The sequence below is a fragment of the Alnus glutinosa genome, chromosome 11 (genome assembly GCF_958979055.1).
Source record: "Alnus glutinosa chromosome 11, dhAlnGlut1.1, whole genome shotgun sequence".
Classification (NCBI taxonomy): Eukaryota; Viridiplantae; Streptophyta; class Magnoliopsida; order Fagales; family Betulaceae; genus Alnus; species Alnus glutinosa.
The window spans coordinates 22,138,899-22,158,620 of record NC_084896.1 but is presented as its reverse complement, the minus strand read 5'-3'; the positions used below and the strand labels follow the sequence as shown (position 1 = coordinate 22,158,620).

General features: G+C 33.4%; 1 protein-coding gene across 2 annotated transcripts; it reads right to left on the bottom strand.

Moving 5' to 3' along the window:
* Positions 1-1,156: 1,156 nt before the first annotated feature.
* Positions 1,157-7,480, bottom strand: LOC133882413 (probable pectin methylesterase CGR2). Of its 2 annotated transcripts, none has more exons than XM_062321578.1 (7): positions 7,321-7,480; positions 5,925-6,078; positions 5,643-5,682; positions 5,262-5,303; positions 4,040-4,414; positions 3,099-3,154; positions 1,157-1,624 (listed from the first exon to the last, which is right to left on the bottom strand). In XM_062321578.1, exons 2-7 carry the CDS (start codon positions 6,045-6,047, stop codon positions 1,478-1,480), a joined length of 783 nt encoding a protein of 260 aa, XP_062177562.1. In that variant the 5' UTR covers positions 6,048-6,078; positions 7,321-7,480; the 3' UTR covers positions 1,157-1,477. The 2 variants fall into 2 exon arrangements, with proteins under 2 accessions (XP_062177562.1, XP_062177563.1); XM_062321579.1 differs by having other exon boundaries at positions 5,925-6,069; positions 7,321-7,470.
* Between the last annotated feature and the right edge of the window lie 12,242 nt (positions 7,481-19,722).

Below are 19,722 nucleotides of genomic sequence, written 5' to 3'. Positions count from 1 at the left end.
GACGGATTAAACTCTCCAACCTCAAAATCCTAATTTTGCGTTGAATTCGTATCGAATTTGCAAGTCGTGTCAAAAATTGTCAACCTAACCAATTAAATGTATTTGCTTCAAAGTCCATATCTACTATTCAACTTCGGTCACATTGATTGCCTGGAAAAAGGAACCCAGTTTCTTTCATCCCACAACGGTCAGAAACGGGAGTGCTTATTAGCATTTGTCCTTTAGTTATTGACATTCGAAAACAACTCCCACCTGCTTGTTTTGATGTTGAAAAAGAATGTCCAGGGAAATATTTCAAGGTAAAAACAACTTCAAATGTATGACTCAAAGTCCATCAGGAAGAGCTGCTTTCACTCTCTTGCTCATTCTCCTCTACTGTATGATCCACCACCACAGCAGCAGTATAATGTCAAAACACATGATCATTATGCTCAAAAATAGAATGATCTGTCTATTAAAAGACCATGTCACAATTTTTTTTTTTTTTTTTTTTTTTTACATATCCACACAAGAGGAGGGGAGGGAGGATTCGAACTAGTGACCTCCGCTTCATGAGGCGTGGTTTCCAGCCGATTAAGCTACCCCTTGGGGACAAGATCATGTCACAATTACATGACTACTTGGATACATTATATAAAAATAAAAAATAAAAATTTGAAGCATGCCACTGAGATTCCACTTTCTGGGAAGAGAAGAGGTTACAAGAGTTCCAAATCCAAAACAGTAGCTGGAAAATATGTCGGAAATACAATGCCAGATAAGGAGACAATTCAAAATTCACCAATTTCCCAGGTGATATACTCTTTTTTGTTTATGTATTTCTACCAGTTCTCATGATTCAAAAATACACAACTCCATTTGCTACCCACATTATCTCAAATGGCATGTTTTAATATGTGATTTAATATCACAAAATAATTATCAACACAAATACATTGAATTAATAATGAGTTATGATTTTCAAAACAATATATATATATATATATCAATAATTATAATAACAATAGGTCCACTTAACATGACACTTCAAGACTCTTACTACCTGCAGCTTAACCCATTCTGGACTCCGCGTTCATCTCTGACCCAGCGTCCAGCTCCTTTCAACCCACTCTTAGGCATATCAATTGCAAACTTTGTTAAAGAATCATGATGAATCTTGTCTAATAATTATCTTCTCATTACTAAAACAAAAGTGAGTTTGGAGAAGCTAACAAATTTATCATTGCAACCACAACAAGCCAGTATTAAGGAGCCAAAGCCTTAAATGAATACATAATGGTGGAAGCCATAACATGCAACCCAACCTCCTCAATATGTAAATATATTGATTGGAAGATCTACCGTCTCATAGTTGTAAAACAAAATTAGGCTCTGTAATTTCCACAGAATAAGAACTTACCCCTTTGGATGCTGAAAATGCTTGCGGGAATGGTTTCGCCCCACAAGCCAGAAAGCGAAGATATCATGCTTAGATTCTCTATGATTTGAGGTGGAAAACTTGGCAGGCGGGCTTATACAACCTTTTGGTTGAAGCCTGTTCAAATTTCTTAGAGGCAGCTTCATTCTCCTCTAACTTATTCTGAACAAAGTATCTTATCCACCAAGATGAGCTTCGCAGCTTGGCCTTCACAAAATGAACATTTTTCGTGTTATTTTCCACAAGTCAATTCTGTAAATTTTCTTAAAAGGAACTACAAAGTAGCAACAATCACACAACAAAGATGCACATATTCGAGTAGAGATTTAAAGACATCTTTGAAAAACACCATTCAAATGGTCAATTCATCAAGCATCATTCAATGTGTCTAACTCTCTCACGCTTGTGTGGGACCCCGCCAATTCCTTTGAGTTTCTGATGGGGACACCAGACACGAGCCATGTGTGTATGGACGTCAACATCAGGTGATGCCCAGCCTATGACCTTGTGGTTGGGTGATTGAGAGCTGGATTATTATTGGGCTTTTTATTAGCTTGCATTTTATTTGTTTTATGGTTTATTTTTCAGACTAGTTGTATTATTTTTATTTTGGGCTTTATGTTATTGTAGGAAGCCATTAGCCCAAGTACGATTAGGGTTAGGGTTAGGGTTTAATTCCTAGTCTATTTAACCTAGTTTTCTATTGTATTAGTAGCTTATGATGAATTAACAAAAGTGAACAACTACTTTTTTTTTTGATAAGTAACAAAAGTGAACGACTATTTGTCGTCTTTCTCTTCTCTTTCCTATCTTTCTCTTCTCTTCGGTGCTTCTTCTTCTCTTCTTCTCTCTCTTCAAACTTTTTTCTCACTTGCTGGTTGTCCCACATCAGTTTCATTTTTGCATATTGCAAGAATTCATACTTCGATTTGTTTGCTTTTACCTTATATGCATTTTTTTATAAGTAATTGGCCCCAAAGAGATGGGAAGGGGAGATTCGAACTAGTGATCTTATATGCGTTAACTAAAGCATTTATGACTCCCTAATTTTTAATATAGATTCTTTCTTCCTATGAGGATCCATAAATTTACATCTGATTATTTTTATTCCACTAAATACAAATTCAAACAATTTGGCCATGATGTCTTAAAAAATGTTTAGCAATTACTGGTTTGTTTTCATTAGAGTAGCATTTAGTGCAATGAATCGTAGATAAAGAAAATGGCATTGCATAATTCGGATTGCTTCAATCTCACCATCAAACCAAACACTACGATGGTGATAGTTTTTCAAAACTACTTCAGAGATCTGAAAAACAGAGTCACTATTTTTTTTATTCCTTTCTGGCGTTTGTTAGCTAGGGTAATGCAGCTCTATCAACCAAATAGGTTATATCAACCTTAAATGCATCAATTCACCAATTAATGAAGCACAGTTTTTCTATTTCATGATTTTTTTTTTTTAAGTCGAAGCCACATATTACCAAATAAAATTGCACAAAAATCCCACATCAGCCAAAGAGCGGGAGATATGAGTTCATAAGCACCATGGGGTCCTCTTCCAATCAGCAATTGCCTAGATAGGTTACCTTTGTGGGTCCCGCCTAAGAATGGTATTGCGTAGAAAAAGAAATTGCACAAAAATGACAGGAACAATTAGAATAAGTACTAAAACACTTACTGGACGGCCAAATTTGGACAACTCTGCAACTTTAGCTCTATGCTGACCTGGATAACCTACACATAGGAATTACAAATAACCAAAATTTCAGAACTTCAATCATTCTCATGGTAAATAAAAAATTTCAAAAAAAAAAATGATAATAATAATATTTTAAAAAAAAAATGCAGCACAATTGGTTTATGTAAATGAATATGTTTGGTTGTCAGCCTCTATCACACCATGTCAATTCCTTTGGCTACTCAAAAAATGGTATTGGCTAGGTCACTGATTATAAGAGAGAGATCAAGGGAGACATCAAAATATATCTCATGATAGCAGCTACAAACAATACATGGGAAGCTCCAGAAGGTAGAATGCTGATTTAATTTGCCCCTGGAAACTAGAATCATAAGCTGAAAGTGAACAATACAAGGGAAACTCCAGAAGGATATGAAGCATTCCAAACAGATTCTGAAAAGCTGAAAGTGAATTCATAAGCTCCAAAGCAACATGAGTGAGAATTGGGAAATTGGGGTGGGGAGAGAATAAGAAAAAGAAAAAGCTTGCTCAAGAGCAATTCAACTATAAACTAAACAAAATCTAACCCAACCAAATGGTTATGCCCTTTGAGTAAACAGCTGATGTTAAGGAAGTAACCAACTGATGTTATCGAAGTAAACAAGAAACCCCAAGTGGAGGGGCTGGGACAGAGATATCATTGTTGTTTTTTTGATGAATGAGATCATCGTTGTTGTAAGAGATGAATTGCATTCTGGGAAGGGTAAGAAGGCAAAAGAGAATTGACAGGGGAAACATCACATTGTCATTGTTATTAATCAAATAAAAGTCAGCTGAACCAGGCCTTGTTATGTCATCAACTTCTAGTTCATTTTAAGTTTTCAATAGGCAAAAAAAAAAGGTGTTACAATATGAAGCACGTAAACCTTATAAGGAATTACCAGCAAATATAACAACACCACCAGCAGATACCCTTGTCAACTCTGGAAGGGTTCTGTTCAGGTACTTTGGGGACAAGTAATCCACTGCATCTGACACTATAACAAGAGAAAATGATTTTGCCCTATAGGGCAGAGGAAACTTAATATCAGCCACACGGACAATGCCTTTACGCACAAGGCTCTTACAGTTGGCATCACCATCATCTAATTCATATGGTTCCACACCCCATGCTTCAGCATCCTCTTCTTTTAACAACTTAGATACCACTGAACAGGTATCAGGGCCCACATGCAACACTTTATGCATGCTATCACCATAAGACTTTTTTAGAATAGGTAATGCTCTCTGAACTTCTAATGTACATGAAATACCACCTGCATATTCATACTAGAAATTTATTAGATTAAAAAAGTTTCTCCATCACACAAAATTTTGCATTACCAAAAGTACTACACCCTAAGTGAGCTAACTACCACAAAGATGGCAGCTTCTTGACACCAGATTACTAATACTTAACATGTAAAATTTATGGATTTTAAAATTACTCATTACTGTGTCCACTAAAACCAAAGGAGAGCACATACAATGATTCAATCTACATAAAAGTGCTAAATATATGATTTAAAAACCACCTATGGCTTACTTCTGTCCTAACTTGATAAGGTTAGATTCACATTCTATGGCCCACTTCTTATTCTTCCTCCGAGGACAAAAAACATTAAGCCTCTCACAAGTCAACTTTTAAAATTATTGGTGGGGTGGGGTGGGGAGAGAGAGAGAGAGAGAGAGAGAGAAGAGAGATTCAAAACCTAGGAGGCATGTGCAGTATTCCTGTAAAATACAGACTGCAGAAAGGCTGATAATAGGAACCATAGAAACAAAAGTGCAAATATTATCCTCCCATTCATTGTAGAATTGAAAACTATATAATCATCCATATGCTCAACGAAAATGAAACAACCAAAAAAAAAATAGATGAAATGACTTTTCAAAATTCGGCAGAAGCATTTTAAGAAAGTTTGGGTGGTCATTAAGGAGTCAATAATCCTGTGCATAAACCACATATGCAAAAATTCTAAATTATGCCAAAGATAACAATTAGCAAATTGAATAAATGAACAACAACCTTCACATACTGACATATACTAGACCGTCTCATTCACTATGCAAAATCTTTGAAACGCCAAAAAGCCTATAATAACAAGATAATGCCATAATTACCTTCAATTTTACTCAATGCTTGTATATCACTGGTTGGTCCACCTGTCATGCAAACCCCAGCAAAGTGAACAAAAGACATATCAAAGGAAGTAAAACAGAGCCTAGGATACAAAAAACAAAGTAGATTATCAATGTTCATGAACCTTTTTTTTTCCTGTTTTGTAATTTTTTTTATTTTTTTTTTCCCAGCTGGGAAGTGTGAGCTGCTAGTTCTGTTGGTAATCAGAGGACGTTCAAGTTCATAGGAAGGCTTGAGCTAGAGTCTGCAGTTAGATCTCCAACTGCCTTAATCATTTGTTGGTTTGGTAAGAAAAGAGAGCAAGGAGGGGTTCATGAACCTCCTTTGTTCCAATTATTCTAGTGCACAGACCACATACGAACCTGAACCACTATAGGAATAACCAATAAGAAGAATTGCGCCCTGAAATTTTCAAAGAACAATTATATCAATATTCTTCATATAGAAATGCAGCCAATTTAGAAATTAATATTGAACGTGCTTGCATTAAGAATAGGCAGTCATCAACAGTGGCAGAAAAAGGAGAAATTGTATCAGCTAATATTTTCTCACTAAGCAATGAATAGCATTTCTATATTTGCTAGAGAATAATGATTTGAAGAAGGAAAATAATAATGGGAGACCATAATGGCAATGAAAAGTACCACAATCACTAGCCCAATAGATATTAGGGGAGAGGAGCGTGATTTGGACTGCACCACACCCACAAATGGAATGCTTCCACCATCACCAATGCGTCGAGCAGGATTTACTGGCCTCCTTGACATAATTCTATAACAGGTAACAAACCTGCAAGTCCTAGCATAAATTGAAAAAAAAATTCAATAATGGTATTTCAAATTTGAAAGGACATCTCCTTTAATGTTTCATTCAATGTTTCTACTCACTAACACAAAATATTATCCTATTTCATCAAAGCTAAGCTTCATAGCAGACATATCCTTTATACATAAAGGCAAAACATAGCTTCATGGCTTGTCTTATCAGGAAAAAGAAAATCCTAACCATGTTTCAAATGCTAAAGGATACATACAGTACGGTTGACAGCATATACTTATCAGCTAAAGGAATTGCTTGGCATAAGTACGAATCAGGTAAATGAAGTTATCATGTGTCTAGGGCCATGCCGTTATGACTGAATATGCGTTAAAAAGGTCAGTCCCTTCCCTATGACCCAAAAAGGGGGGCCAAACTTCTACATGTCCGGCAGCCTGATCCACGATTACTAGCAATTCCAACTTCATGGTCCCAAGTTGCAGACTACAATACATACCGAGGCCAAAAATCAAATGGTACAGCTGCTTCCTCACAAGTAGGCAACAGATTATGCGTGGGCGTGTGTACGTGTGTGCGCCTGCATCTGTGTGTTGTATACAAAATGCTGCTATTTTCTTTTTTGTTATGTAGAAAGCCGTTTCCAAGTTGTTTGTTGCATATCACTGTGTTTCTTGTGATACCTAATCATATGCTGCACACATACCAGCGTAAATGCTCTCTTACATATCAGCATCGACACCATCCCAATATTAAAGCAAATCAACTCGTTATGAAGTAATCATTCAACTTCTGTCATTAACATAATGGCATCCAACACAATCTTCAAACAAATCCAACTCAAATCTTTGCAATGCAGCGACCGAATAGCCCATAGCAAAGGTACTTAGCACCCATTTTACTAAATCAAACACCACAAGCGCAATGCATAAACCACCTTTCACTACCATTTCTTACACTGGGATATATCATATTCTTAATTTTTTTTGCCATTCACGTTTCTCACAAAAACTTCACTTATTCAGCACACCCACTTCTCTCATTGGTAACACCTATCCCAACAAGAGCCGAAGTTCCAATACCCAGATAACAAAAACGACTAAAACAACAAAAACTGACATGTTGCAAAAATCTCAATGAAAAAAATAAGTTACCCAGAATTAATCAGAAAAGGCAACATCAAGACAAGTGTGCCAAACATACAAGCAGATCCACAGAACACACCCTGAAAATATTAAAAAGAAAAAACTTGCAGAGGAGGATTACCTGGGATCAACGAGAACACGAGGCTGGGTCTGAAGGATTTCTTAATGCACGATCCAGATCTGTGCTTGATGTTAAATGTGTACACGCTAAAACAGAGAGAGAGAGAGAGAGAGAGAGAACTGTGGCCAAAAAATAATTGCGTTATTTTACCTAAAAGGTATTAAATAAATAATATAGTAAGCTTTGGGATTTTCTTTTTTGAAAAATCGTGGTTGAGCTAAGATTGGCATTTATTATAACTTTATTTCCGATGGATCAGGAATCTGGATCTTGCCGACCTGCAAATCCTAAAATCTTGACCATTCATTTTAAAGGAACCAATTAAAAAGCTTATGTCATGTTATATTTTTGTTTCGAAAAGAGAAAATGGAATACATAAACAAAAATTGTAACAAACCGAACCTTTGGTTAAGAAAAATGTGTTTGGTTTTTTGGGGAACTGATTTTTAGAAATTTAGTATTTTAGAAAATTTGATTTAATTCCGGTGAAGAAATTTGGTCACGCATGTGTTGTGAACAAACAAATGATATGGATAATCTTTCCATTCTAGCTTCTTGCATTCCGAGCAATACTCATTCATATTTTTATGCTTCGTTTGTTTTGTCGTAAAACATTTTACGTCATAAAATTTTTTCATAGAAAAAATGATTTTTCTGAAAAAAAATTTCGGCGTTTGACTCATACAAAAAATTCACCAACGGCGAAAAATGACCAGCAACAAGATTCCAGTGAATGGTGTGGTAGCCGGAATTTGGCCACTGTGTCGGATTCTAGCTAGTTTCGCCAGAATTCACTGTGCATATTCTGACAACACCGGCCAGTAGCCAGAATCCTACCGAAAATGCTGTATTCCGAGCAATTTGCCGGAACTTGGGTCTCCGGAATCCAACGACGGTGGCCGGATTCCCGCATCTCAGGACAAATTCTGGCGCACTGGCCTGATTTCAGTGACAGAATCCCAAAATTCAAGAACCTTCGACAATAAATTCATGATACCAACAAACTCCAATGTCCGATGGTGGCGAATTCCCACAAACTTGCATGCAAGAATTAAGAGTTAAATTCATAAAACGATTTACGGTTTTTAAAACCGTAAATCGTTTTTCAAAAATTAAAGAAGTTTTTTCGGTCAAACTGAAAATGATTTTCGTTGATCATCATTTTTTGTTAAATTAAATATAAAAAAAAAAATACAATAAATATTTTTTAATAAATATTTTACGCCTAAACAAACAAAGTATTAGATAGTTATATTTTAATGTACCAAAAGTTCTCTTAGGATCTGGGTTCAAGTAATGGCCTAAGCTCATTCTTAATACAAAACTACATAGGTTCCAGCCCAGCCTCAAGCCCAAAACAGTTTTTTTTTTTTTTTTCTTGCTTTTTAACATTAATACAAAATTATTAGAGCTCATAAATTGAAAACACTCTAAATACCAAAGAATTTTATAAGAACTTTTGTTAGGATGATTGGAAAAGAAAATATAATCTCAAACCAAATTGACCAATACTTATCAAATTAGGTCAGGCCTAATAAGTTTCCTACCTCATGACAGTCGCTTTGTTGTAAATGGATTGAGTTGCTCAAGGGCAATTTCGTCAAGAGAAAGTCTAAAGGTTTTTCTCATGTCCTTCTCTCATTTAATTTTTATTTTTTTTTTTTTTTAAAAAAAAAAAAAAAAAAAAAAAAAAAAAAAAAGGTTCTCTTTGGTCAAGATGAATGACATATTTGGTCAGGGTCACGAAGTTGTCAATCGGCAAGAAAAGATACTATAGATACGAATACCGACTCTAACACATTGTAGGCCAAAAGCAAGAAAATTCAATCTTTATGATATTTGTATGAATTTGAGAGAATTCAGTCAAATAATTATGAAAGATCACTTATAAAATTTATTTGACTAATACTCCGTTTGTTTCGGCGTAAAATAATTTCTGGAAAATAATTTCAACATTTTTCGGTGTTTAGTAGGGGCGAAAATAATAGTCAACCGAAAAATGATTTATGTTCGACCAAAAATGCTTAGTAAATTTCGGAAAATGATTTACGCTTTTTAAAAGCGTAAATCATTTTTCGAAGACGCCAGACGCAGTCGATCTATTTTAAACGGCATAGTTGACCTTCACGTTCAAGCAGCCGACCACCATCAAATATTGCCGGTATCGGAATCCAACATCCGGTTAATGTCGCTGGAATCTGGCGACAGAATCCGGCCACCTTCGCCGGAATCCGGTTAGCCAGATTCCGGCGACCAATCTGACCGGAATCCGGCCACTTTCGCTGAAATCCGGCTATCTCAGATTCCGACGAAACTATCCGGATTCTGGCATTTATCTCGAATTCTGGCTATATTAGCCGAAATTAGGTAAAAATAGTCAGAATCTTGTCGGTCAGTGACCGAATCTTGTCATCGATGATTTTTATATTATTTTAAATTAATATTTTTATGTTGTGAATAAAAATTGATTTTTATAAGTTAATATGATTGAATAAAAATATAAAAAAATATTTGCGATTTTCCGTACGCGCCAAACACCGGAAAATGCTTTCGACGAAAAATGGTTTCCTGAAAAATGTCTTCCCTGAAACCATTTTACGACGGAAACCATTTTACGTCGAAACAAACGGAGCATAAATAAAAATTGGATTGTCTAACTACTTATTTGGTCAGGTGAGTCTCATAAGTAGTCACAATCACTTACCCAAATTCTCTCAAATTCGGGCAAATAACTGTAGAGAATCATTATTCATAATTTAATAATGATGTGACTTTTAAAATTACTCAGATTTATGTATAAGCTAAGGAGGAGTAATACTATAAGTCAATCTTTTGTCACTTTTGTATCCTTCTAAAAATAATGTGTCTTTTAAAATCACTATTGAGCTTGTGATTGATCACTATTAAATTTGAATAATTTTAGAAGTCATTATTGTATTATTCTCGTGTCCCTCCAAGAATGATGTGGCGTTTAAAATCATCACTTAGTCAAAATTCAATAGTGATCAATAACAAGCTCAATGGTGATTTTAAAAGTCACATCATTCTTGGAGGGACACAAGAGTGACAAAAGAGTAACTTCTAGCATTACTCATTAAATTTTGATCAAGTTGTGATTTTAAAAGCAACATCATTTTTGGAAGGATATAAAAATAACACAAGAGTGACTTTTATAATTACTCGTAGCAGAGATGTGTTATTTGTACACACACTTGCATTTGGTAAGGAACTCATATATATGAGATGGGTTCCACGTGCATAGGTCACACATCAAATGTGAGTATTATCCCATATATATATATATGAGTCATACACCAAATATGAGTGTGTAAAAAAAAAAAGTGTATCATTTGTCATAAGCTAAAACATGATTAATGTATAATTGTGAAGAATCGAATATAAGTCAATTAAATTCAGTTCAAAACAATTTGGTTTTGATTTTGGATTGATTCAGAATTAATCAAACAAGTTTTCTAAATAGTCAAACACCATCTTAAAGAAACCTCCACCACCTTCGTTAAATATATATATATATATATATATATATTATATATAAAATAAAAATAAATAAATAAAATCTCTCCTAAAACATCTCCCATCACTAAAGCTTTCGGAAGGAGGGAGAAGCCTCCCGGCTCCTTCTCTTTTCTCCTCCTTCTCTTTTTTTTAAGTACATCCTTTTCTTCTTTATTTTGAAGAGATAAAGGTTAGATGTATTGGTTTTTCTTCCCTCCAGATTCACCACGATCTATTGTCAATCAGATTTGGAATTTTTCAAATTTTCTTTACAAATTTAAAAGAATTCGAACACGTAATTGTGATAAAGCACTTGTAGGACCTACCTGCATTCCTAGTAGTCTCATCAAAATAGCTTTTTAGTTATTTTGGTGAGTCAATTTGATGAAAACACTAAAAAACCACTCACAGCAGCCTCACCATTTTAACCAAAAAGTTTTGATGAGTAAAATTACTCACCAATTCTGATGAGTAATATTCACTCACCAACTCACTTACCAAATTTTGTTTCACCTTTCTATCTCACATGATCAGCACACTTTTTTCCTTTTTTCTCTCATTTTCTTCTCTCATCTCCCATATCTCTTATATGATAATGTTCTTATTTCCTGGATACGAAGGATTCTTTGTAAAAATATTAAATAGAGAAATAATAAAAAAATCTGAAAAATTATTATTTAAATGAAATAGTGAATATTGATTAGTTAAAATGGTGAGGCTGCTAGGAGAATTTTAATAAAGTGGCTCACCAGAATAAAAATAATAATTTTTAGCTATTTTGGTGAGTAAAATTTGGTGAGGCTACTAGGAATGCTCTAACTCAATAAGTAGTCAGACAGTCTAATTTTTATTTGGTCAGGTGAGCTCCATAAATATTCTCTCACAATCACCTACTCGAATTCTCTTAAGTTCGAGCAGAGAATTCGAGACGATGCTAATTCCGACCAACCAACTTATTCCCCAACACGTGAGGCCCACACGGTAAGGCACACGAAATATTGGCAGTGCACCTTTTTTTCAACTGTCCAAAATTAGCACGCATCATCACAAACCGCTTTCAATGAGACCCTTTCCTCAGTCTTTTGGTCAAAAAATTAAGAGAGCAAATCTGTTTATATCAATTTTCCGATTTTTATTTTAGTCTTAAACTCTTGTAGTGTAATGACTAGTTTGGAGTCTTTATTTGATCATCCGCTCTCTTACTTTAAAATAAATAAATAAAATTCACTTGAAGAAAAGAAAAAGATTCATAACATAATCTATAATAAACCTTGCTTGGCGTTACCGGAACTCGTTGATAAAACAAAGGGAAAGGTATAGACTATAAAATATAAATATATGAATAAATTAATAATTCATATTTAGAACTAACACTTCAAGATTAATAATAGATTATGCAGGTGATTGTCGAAATTTTGGGCCCGGATGGACCCAGGCTCGAAACACCGGACCCACTGTCCAATGTGGACCCCACAACAAATAATTCGAGTCCGAAACCCAATCTGATAATTGATAAAGAGGTTTTTATAAGATAAGCGTGGAGTGAGGGATTGCATCAAAAAAAACCAGGTTGTTCTGGAAGACACGTGTACCTGATCATTAACAGTGCTGTCATGGTCCGAGAGAATCGTATATTTTGGACACGTGGATGCACTTTCATCTGAAAACACGGGAGTAATCCTTACCCTCGCACTATACAACAATGACACAACACCAAGGCACAATGGAGTGGGATCCATGTGGGAGTAATCCTTACACTCACACTATACAACAATGACACAACACTAAGGCACAATTGAGTGGGGTCCATGTGTGGACCCCACTCCATTATGCCTTGGTGTTGTGTCATTGTTGTATATTGTGAGTGTTTTAATCATTTCTCCTGAAAATAAGAGAAATTATCCTTACACTCATTTCTCACAACAACCCCACAACAAGCTGACGTGGCTGGTACTATTTTATTATTTTTTTGTGTAAAAAAATAATAAAATAGTACCAGCCACGTCAGCTTGTTGTGGGGCTGTTGTAAGAAATGAGTGTAGGGATCATTTCTCTGAAAGAATAATGATTCAATGCCACCCAAATATACAACTTTTCACCACCTTGCATATGTGGCAAGATGGTCTCCCACTACTTTTTGAGTTTTTTTTATTTTTTAAAAATAAATTAAGGTGAGGGACCACCTTGCCACATAGACAAGGTGGTAAAAAGTTGTATATTTAGGTGGTAGTGAATCATTACTCTCTCTGAAAACAAAGGCAGTAAAAGAGTAATAATTCACTACCACCTAAATATACAACTTTTCACCACCTTGTCTATGTGGCAAGATAGGCCCTCACCTTAATTTATTTTTAAAATATTAAAAAACTCAAAAAGTAGTGGGGGACCACCTTACCACATAAGCAAGGTAGTGAAAAATTGTATATTTGAGTGGCATTGAATCATTACTCGGCAGTAAAAAGCCTTTGCCTAAACTCTTTTTCGTTACTTTTTTCTATCGCATCAATAAATTTTTTTATTATTTAAATAAAAAAGTTTATTATAACTTTTTTTTAATTATTTTTTCATGAAAAAAATTTTCAAATTTTTTATTATTAACATTAATCACATTTTATTACTATTAAAAAAAAATACTTTCCCATAATATTTAGAGAAATGATCCCTACACTCATTTCTCACAACAGCCTCACAACAAGCTGACGTGGCTGATAATATTTTATTATGTTTTTACAAAAAGAAAACAAAACAAAACAAAAAAATAATAAAATATTACCAGCCAGATTAGCTTGTTGTGGGACTGTTGTGAGAAATGAGTGTAGGGATCATTTCTCTAATATTTATCAAACGGCCCCTTTTTACCGTCAATTGACCGTAGTAGTCCTTCAACCATTACGGTTATTCAGTCATTGCTCGTTAGGCTACGTGGTTAAAAAAAGCTTTGAGAGTTGTTAGTATACAAACTCAATAATAAAATGTTAGAGAATTGTTAAAACTCATAATAATAATAATAATAATAATAATAATAATATTATTATGATAAAACTCATGAAGTCTGAAAGAGCCCCTCTCCCCCCTTTTTCAAGATAAACTATGATACTATTATTAGATCTACTTTTTCTGCTCCAGCTGCAGTCTACAAATACTCTACTGGTTCTATAATCAAGTGCACCTCCATTATTAGCTCACCTTGTTCTGCTCTTTATGGTGAAGCTACTGCTTCTTCTGGCTGCTCGTTTGACAGTTTCGTTAAGGTTATTCTCTTTTATCTTAGAGGGTGATTCTCTCAATGTCACAATGGCGCTTCAACAATCAGCAATTACTATTGATTGGCGAATTGCTTCAACCATCTCCATCATTCACTCCACCATCCCTCAAACAGCTAGTTGGAAAGCTAGTCATGTAAACCAAAGTGCAAACTTCTGTGCCTATCATGTAGCAAATTGAGCCGCAACCAGAATTCATTCTGGCTGCATTCTCATCACTTCCTCTCTCTCCACATCTTTTCCACCATGTTTTGGAAAAGACTCTCCCTCCACTTTCTTTATTCCTTAAGTTTTGTTTTTTCTTTGGTTTTTTAACAATGTACTCACAAAAAAAAAAAATGTTAGAGAATTAAATGATATTAATGTTTTTTTAATTACTTATGACTATAATTAGGGCTTTAATTAAATAATATTAATTATAATTAAGCCTTCAAATATTTTTTTATATAAAATTTTTTTATTAATATTAATTAATTGGAAGTTTTAGACGACCGCCAAATTTCTTTCTATATAAAGCCAGCCCTGAAATAAGCAATGAAAGTTTCACGGAGAACGTCCAGTTATGTAAAACTCAACCTTAAACAAGAGTGTAAAGAATGAAAGTTGGGTGTCTCCCTCTGGAAATTTCTTAAAGATGAACTTTGATACACATTTTTTTTTTTTTTTTTTAATCAGGGGTTGCTATTTGTTGAGACTCAATGTGGAAAACTCTATACTTGAAAAATAAAAGCTCCCTCTTGGGAATCCAATTGTGGGTGAAGCTAGAGCTGTTTTACTTTGCCATTATGTAATACCCACCAGCCAAAAGATATACAAAAATAATAATAATAATAGGTTTCAATTTCAACGCTCGTTAAATTTTGTCAAAATTTTTAAAATACTCATATTTTTTAGGGGAAAAAAAAAATTGTGAGGATTTAAGTGCTGGTCGGAATTTACCAGTATTTGCAAAAATACCTATGCCCTAAATCTTTGAAAAAAAAAATTCTAATTTTGTTCTTTTTTTTAAAAAAAAAAATGAAAGTATTTTGAAAATTTTAATAGAATTTAACGGAAAATTCTAGAAAAAAGTTAGAGATTTAAAAAAATTGAAAGATAGATACCCTAAATTGATATTTTTTAAAGATAGATATCATAATTATAAAAGTGATGAGAGATCAAAAATTATAAGTGAAGTTCTCCGATTTATTTTTTATTTTTTTATTTTTTTCCTTAGCTTGCCTCTCTGCGTGGTAGGTTCTCAATGTTCCCCATAAGATAACAATGTAAGATCACCGTGAAGAAGAAGGCAAAAAGGGTAATATGCCACCAGATAATTTCATCTCAAAAGTTAAAACATTTTCATCAAAAAAGGTAGGCCCTTGTCGCCTACTCTTCTATTTTTGGATGATTTTTTTTTTTTTTTTGGAAACTTTAGGAGTAGTAATTTATGATTACTGAAAATGTTATGAGTAGTGATTACAAAAAAAAAACTCAGTAGTAAGTATTAAGGGTCAAACGAGTTTGTGATTTCGAAAAGTGCGATTTAAAAAAGAGATTTTTAAAAACGCAGTTAAGCGTTTAACAGAATCGCAGCTTGACATTTAAAATTGCAATTTAGCCTTTTAAAATACTGTGTTTTCAAAAAAAAACATATGATTGCCTGCGATTTGAATAAGCACTTTTTCTGCGTTTTCAAATCATAATTTTTTAAAAATGCAGTTTTCAAACGATTCATTTTCTGCGATTTGATTTAAAATTGCACTTTTTATCTACGAAATCGCAAGTCCAAACACACCCTAAGTATCAAAACTTTATGTTGTATTTGGGGCATATATTTGTGATGTTTTTGCTTATTATTGTCAGGGTAAATGTCTAAAAAACTCCTGAGTCGGAGCGCTATTTGAATTCAACCCCTCACTTTTTGAAAATCGATATTCGGTGCTTAACTTTTTTCGTGATTTTGAAACAAGTCATTCTGTGATTTTTCTGTCCATTTTCGCAACCTCTGTTAGTACCACGTCATCATTTTCGACACATCTTCTTAAAATATTATTTTTTTTATTTAATTATAAATTTAAAAACTTAATTTTTTTTTTTAAAAAAAAAAGAAAAGAAAATAAGGGGTTTGAGCCACCCCCAGGGCCTCGGGTGGCCCGAAGCCGCCCCCAAGGACTAGGGGAGCCACGCGGCCACCCCCTCAAACCCCCTATTATTATTATTATTATTTTAAAAAAAATAGTTTTTAAATTTATAATTAAATAAAAAATAATATTTTTAGATGATATGAAAAAAAATGCTGACGTGGCACTAGCAGAAGTTGAAAAAATGGACGGAAAAATCACTGAATGACCTGTTTCAAATTCGCGAAAAAGTTAAGTACCGAATACTGATTTTCATAAAGTGATAGATGGAATTCAAATGACGCTCCGACTCAAATATTTATTAAACATTTACCCTTATTGTTATAATGTTACCAAAAATTTTAGTAAGTACTAAGTAGTTATTTTTATTTTTTTTATTTGATATTAGACTAGTTCAAGTTATACTAGTTTAACTTTAACTCAATAATTTGACATAAGATTTTATTTTATAATTTATTTGATTTGTAGATTATGAGAAAGCTAAAGGCAACAGTTGTTTTCTTTTTTTTGCAAAAGAAAAAATTCACAAGGTGCAAAAGCCAATGCTAGTGATGCATTGTCGCCAACCTTTAACGTTAACATCCAAAAAATGCCTCTTACATATCACCAAAGACTGAAAAACAAAAATGATTTTTTACATGTTTTTTCGACCAAACTGATAAGTCAATTCATGAAAAAAAAAATGATGATGCAGAGTTTTTCATAATTGTTGATGAAGCTTGTGATGAGTCAATGAAATAGTAGATGATTATAATTTTAAGATTTGTTAACAAAGATGGCTTTGTAATATAACACTTTTGTTGTCATATTTTATGTCATTGATACTACGGTATTAACCCTAAAAAAGTAGGATATATTTCGTATTGTCTCGTCGTAATTTAGATATTCAAAACATTTTAGGGCAAAGATACGACGGTGCAAGTAACATGCGAGATAGATAAAATGGGTTGTAAGCTTTGTTTTCAAATGATTGTCTATATTTTTCACTACATCCATTGTTTTGTACATCGTTTTCAATTGGCATAAGTGACGGCATCAAAATAAGTTATCCCAATTCATAACTTTTTTTTATTAAATTAACTTATATTGTCAATATTGTTGGTATGTCATGCAAGCATAATGAAGAATTAAAGGTTGCTCAAGCTAATAAAATTGCTCATATGGTTGAAATTGATGAGCTTGAGAATGGAAGATGACTTAAACAAATTGACACTTTTAACGAACTGGAGATGCTTGTTGGAATTCTCACTTGAGATCAATTTCTAGCTTGATCAGAATGTTCGATTCATGTGTAGTTCTTCTTAAAAGAATTGATGACAAAATTACTTTTTTTTTTTTTATTTTTTTTCAAACAAGGAAAAGCAAACTCAACTTATCAGAAAATAACTTCATTTGAATTTGTCTTCATCTTGTAACTCATGAAATAAATAAGGTTGATCATTGATTTACTATGCTAAACTTCGAAATTCCAATCTTAATACATTTTAAATGTCATGCATCTTGTTCCATCTAGTAAAGCACTTACCCAACAATTTAGAGACAATGAATAGGAAAAAAAAAAAAAAAAAAAAAAAAAAAGAGAGAGAGAGAGAGAGAGAGAGAGAGAGATTCACAATCATACTTGTAGTGAGTTTAAAGAAAAAATAGGAAAATCAAAGAAAAATAATAAAATAAGAAGGGCGACCTTTTTGTACGAGGTAGAGTTTTATATAATATAAATGAAAATCCAGGTGTTCATAGATGTCTGCATTATTTAAGTCCATCAGATGCTGGATATTATTAAAAAAATAAAAAGGAAAAAGGAAATTAATGAGGCTTGATATTATCCATAAACCTTTAGACTGGGATACTAAGAAGATATCATGCCGACGAAGCCACGAGAAGAAGTGTATATAAAATCATTCTTTACATAAACATCAAAAAGATCATCCCTCCCGACAAAAGCTCACGCCGGCTACTTTTTATCAATTATTCTCAGTCTATTTTTTTTTTTTTTTTTTTTTTTTTTTTTTTTTTTTCCATTCTCAGTCAATTAATTTAACACGAAACTTGATAGCATTTTATAATTTGGGTTAAATAGGGAATTGCCCTTCTTCTTCTTCTTCCTTTTTTTTTTTTTTTTTTTTTTTTTTTTTTTTTTTTAATGTGATTCATTTTGTATTGCAGATGATATATTGGCTTTGAGAAAAGACAAAGATGATATATCCGTCCGAATTTTCATAAAAAAATAAACGATTGTCCACGTGTCTACTCACAGGTGTTGACACGTGTCATATTTATTGAAAAAAACATTAAAAAACTTTAAAAAAAATTGAGAAAAAAAAAACAAACAAGAGGAGAGAGAGCCACCCCGTTGGCCAATATGGGGGTGGCCGAATCATCCTCAAGGGCTAAAGAGAGAGAAAAAAAAAAATAAAAAGAGTTAAGGGGGTTTGGCCTTTGGGGATGGCCAAACCACCCCTATGGCCCATGGGGATACTATCTCCGTCTTTTCTCAAAGCCAAAGTACTATTTACGATACAAAATAAACTACATGCCAGTATATGGGGCAAAAAATAAAAAAGTTAAATCACATGGGGCAAAAATGTGTTTAACCATTATAATTGACTATTTCATCTTATTGTTGTGATAGTACCAATCGAACTAATCTAAATACTGATTGACATTATTACATCAGTAGATGATATAGTATTAAAATAAAAGTGTAGTTCCTAGCATGTCACATATAAATATAAGCAATGATAGAAACTATGAGTGACATTCGTGGTCACATGTTGGGTTTAAGTCGTATTGAAATATAGATATAAGACTACATACGTTAACTATAATCTAGCTCATTTAATTAAACAAAAATTTCTAGCTATCTGTTTCGTGTCAGATTCAGGTCGTGTCAAAGTATGAGTATAAGACTATTTATGTCAATCTTAACCCGATCCATTTAATTAAATATATCAGATTTTTCAATCTTAACCCTTTCATTTCGTGTAAAATTCAAAAATCATGTAAAAAATTAACAGTCTTAATAAAAATCACATTTTTATTTCATCGTGGTAATCTGAATCAGCCCAATAATAGCCGTCTATTTGAACAATTCATGTAAGAAGTGAAAGTTGAGTAAATATTTGCGTATCCTCCGTTATGCTAAATATTTGCTCTGGAATGGAGGGCTCGTTGGCATGGGTGTTTCCCACAAAGGGGACCCTATCACCGCTGGGGTGACAAGTGGTGGAGATGCCCTTTGGGTAGATGGCTGTTGGTTAATTTTTTAGATTTTATTTTTAAAATTTGTTTTATAAATTTTCATTTATAAAATACTTAAAATATATTATTTTAAAATGATATGGCAAAAAGAATGATGTAACATTAACGGAAGTAACAAATTTGGACAACAAATTCACGGAGGAACTCATTTCAAATCCGCGACAAAATTAAGGAGTAAAAGTTGGTTTTTAAAAAGTGAGAGTAATTTCAAATCACTTCCTAACTTGAAAATTTATAAT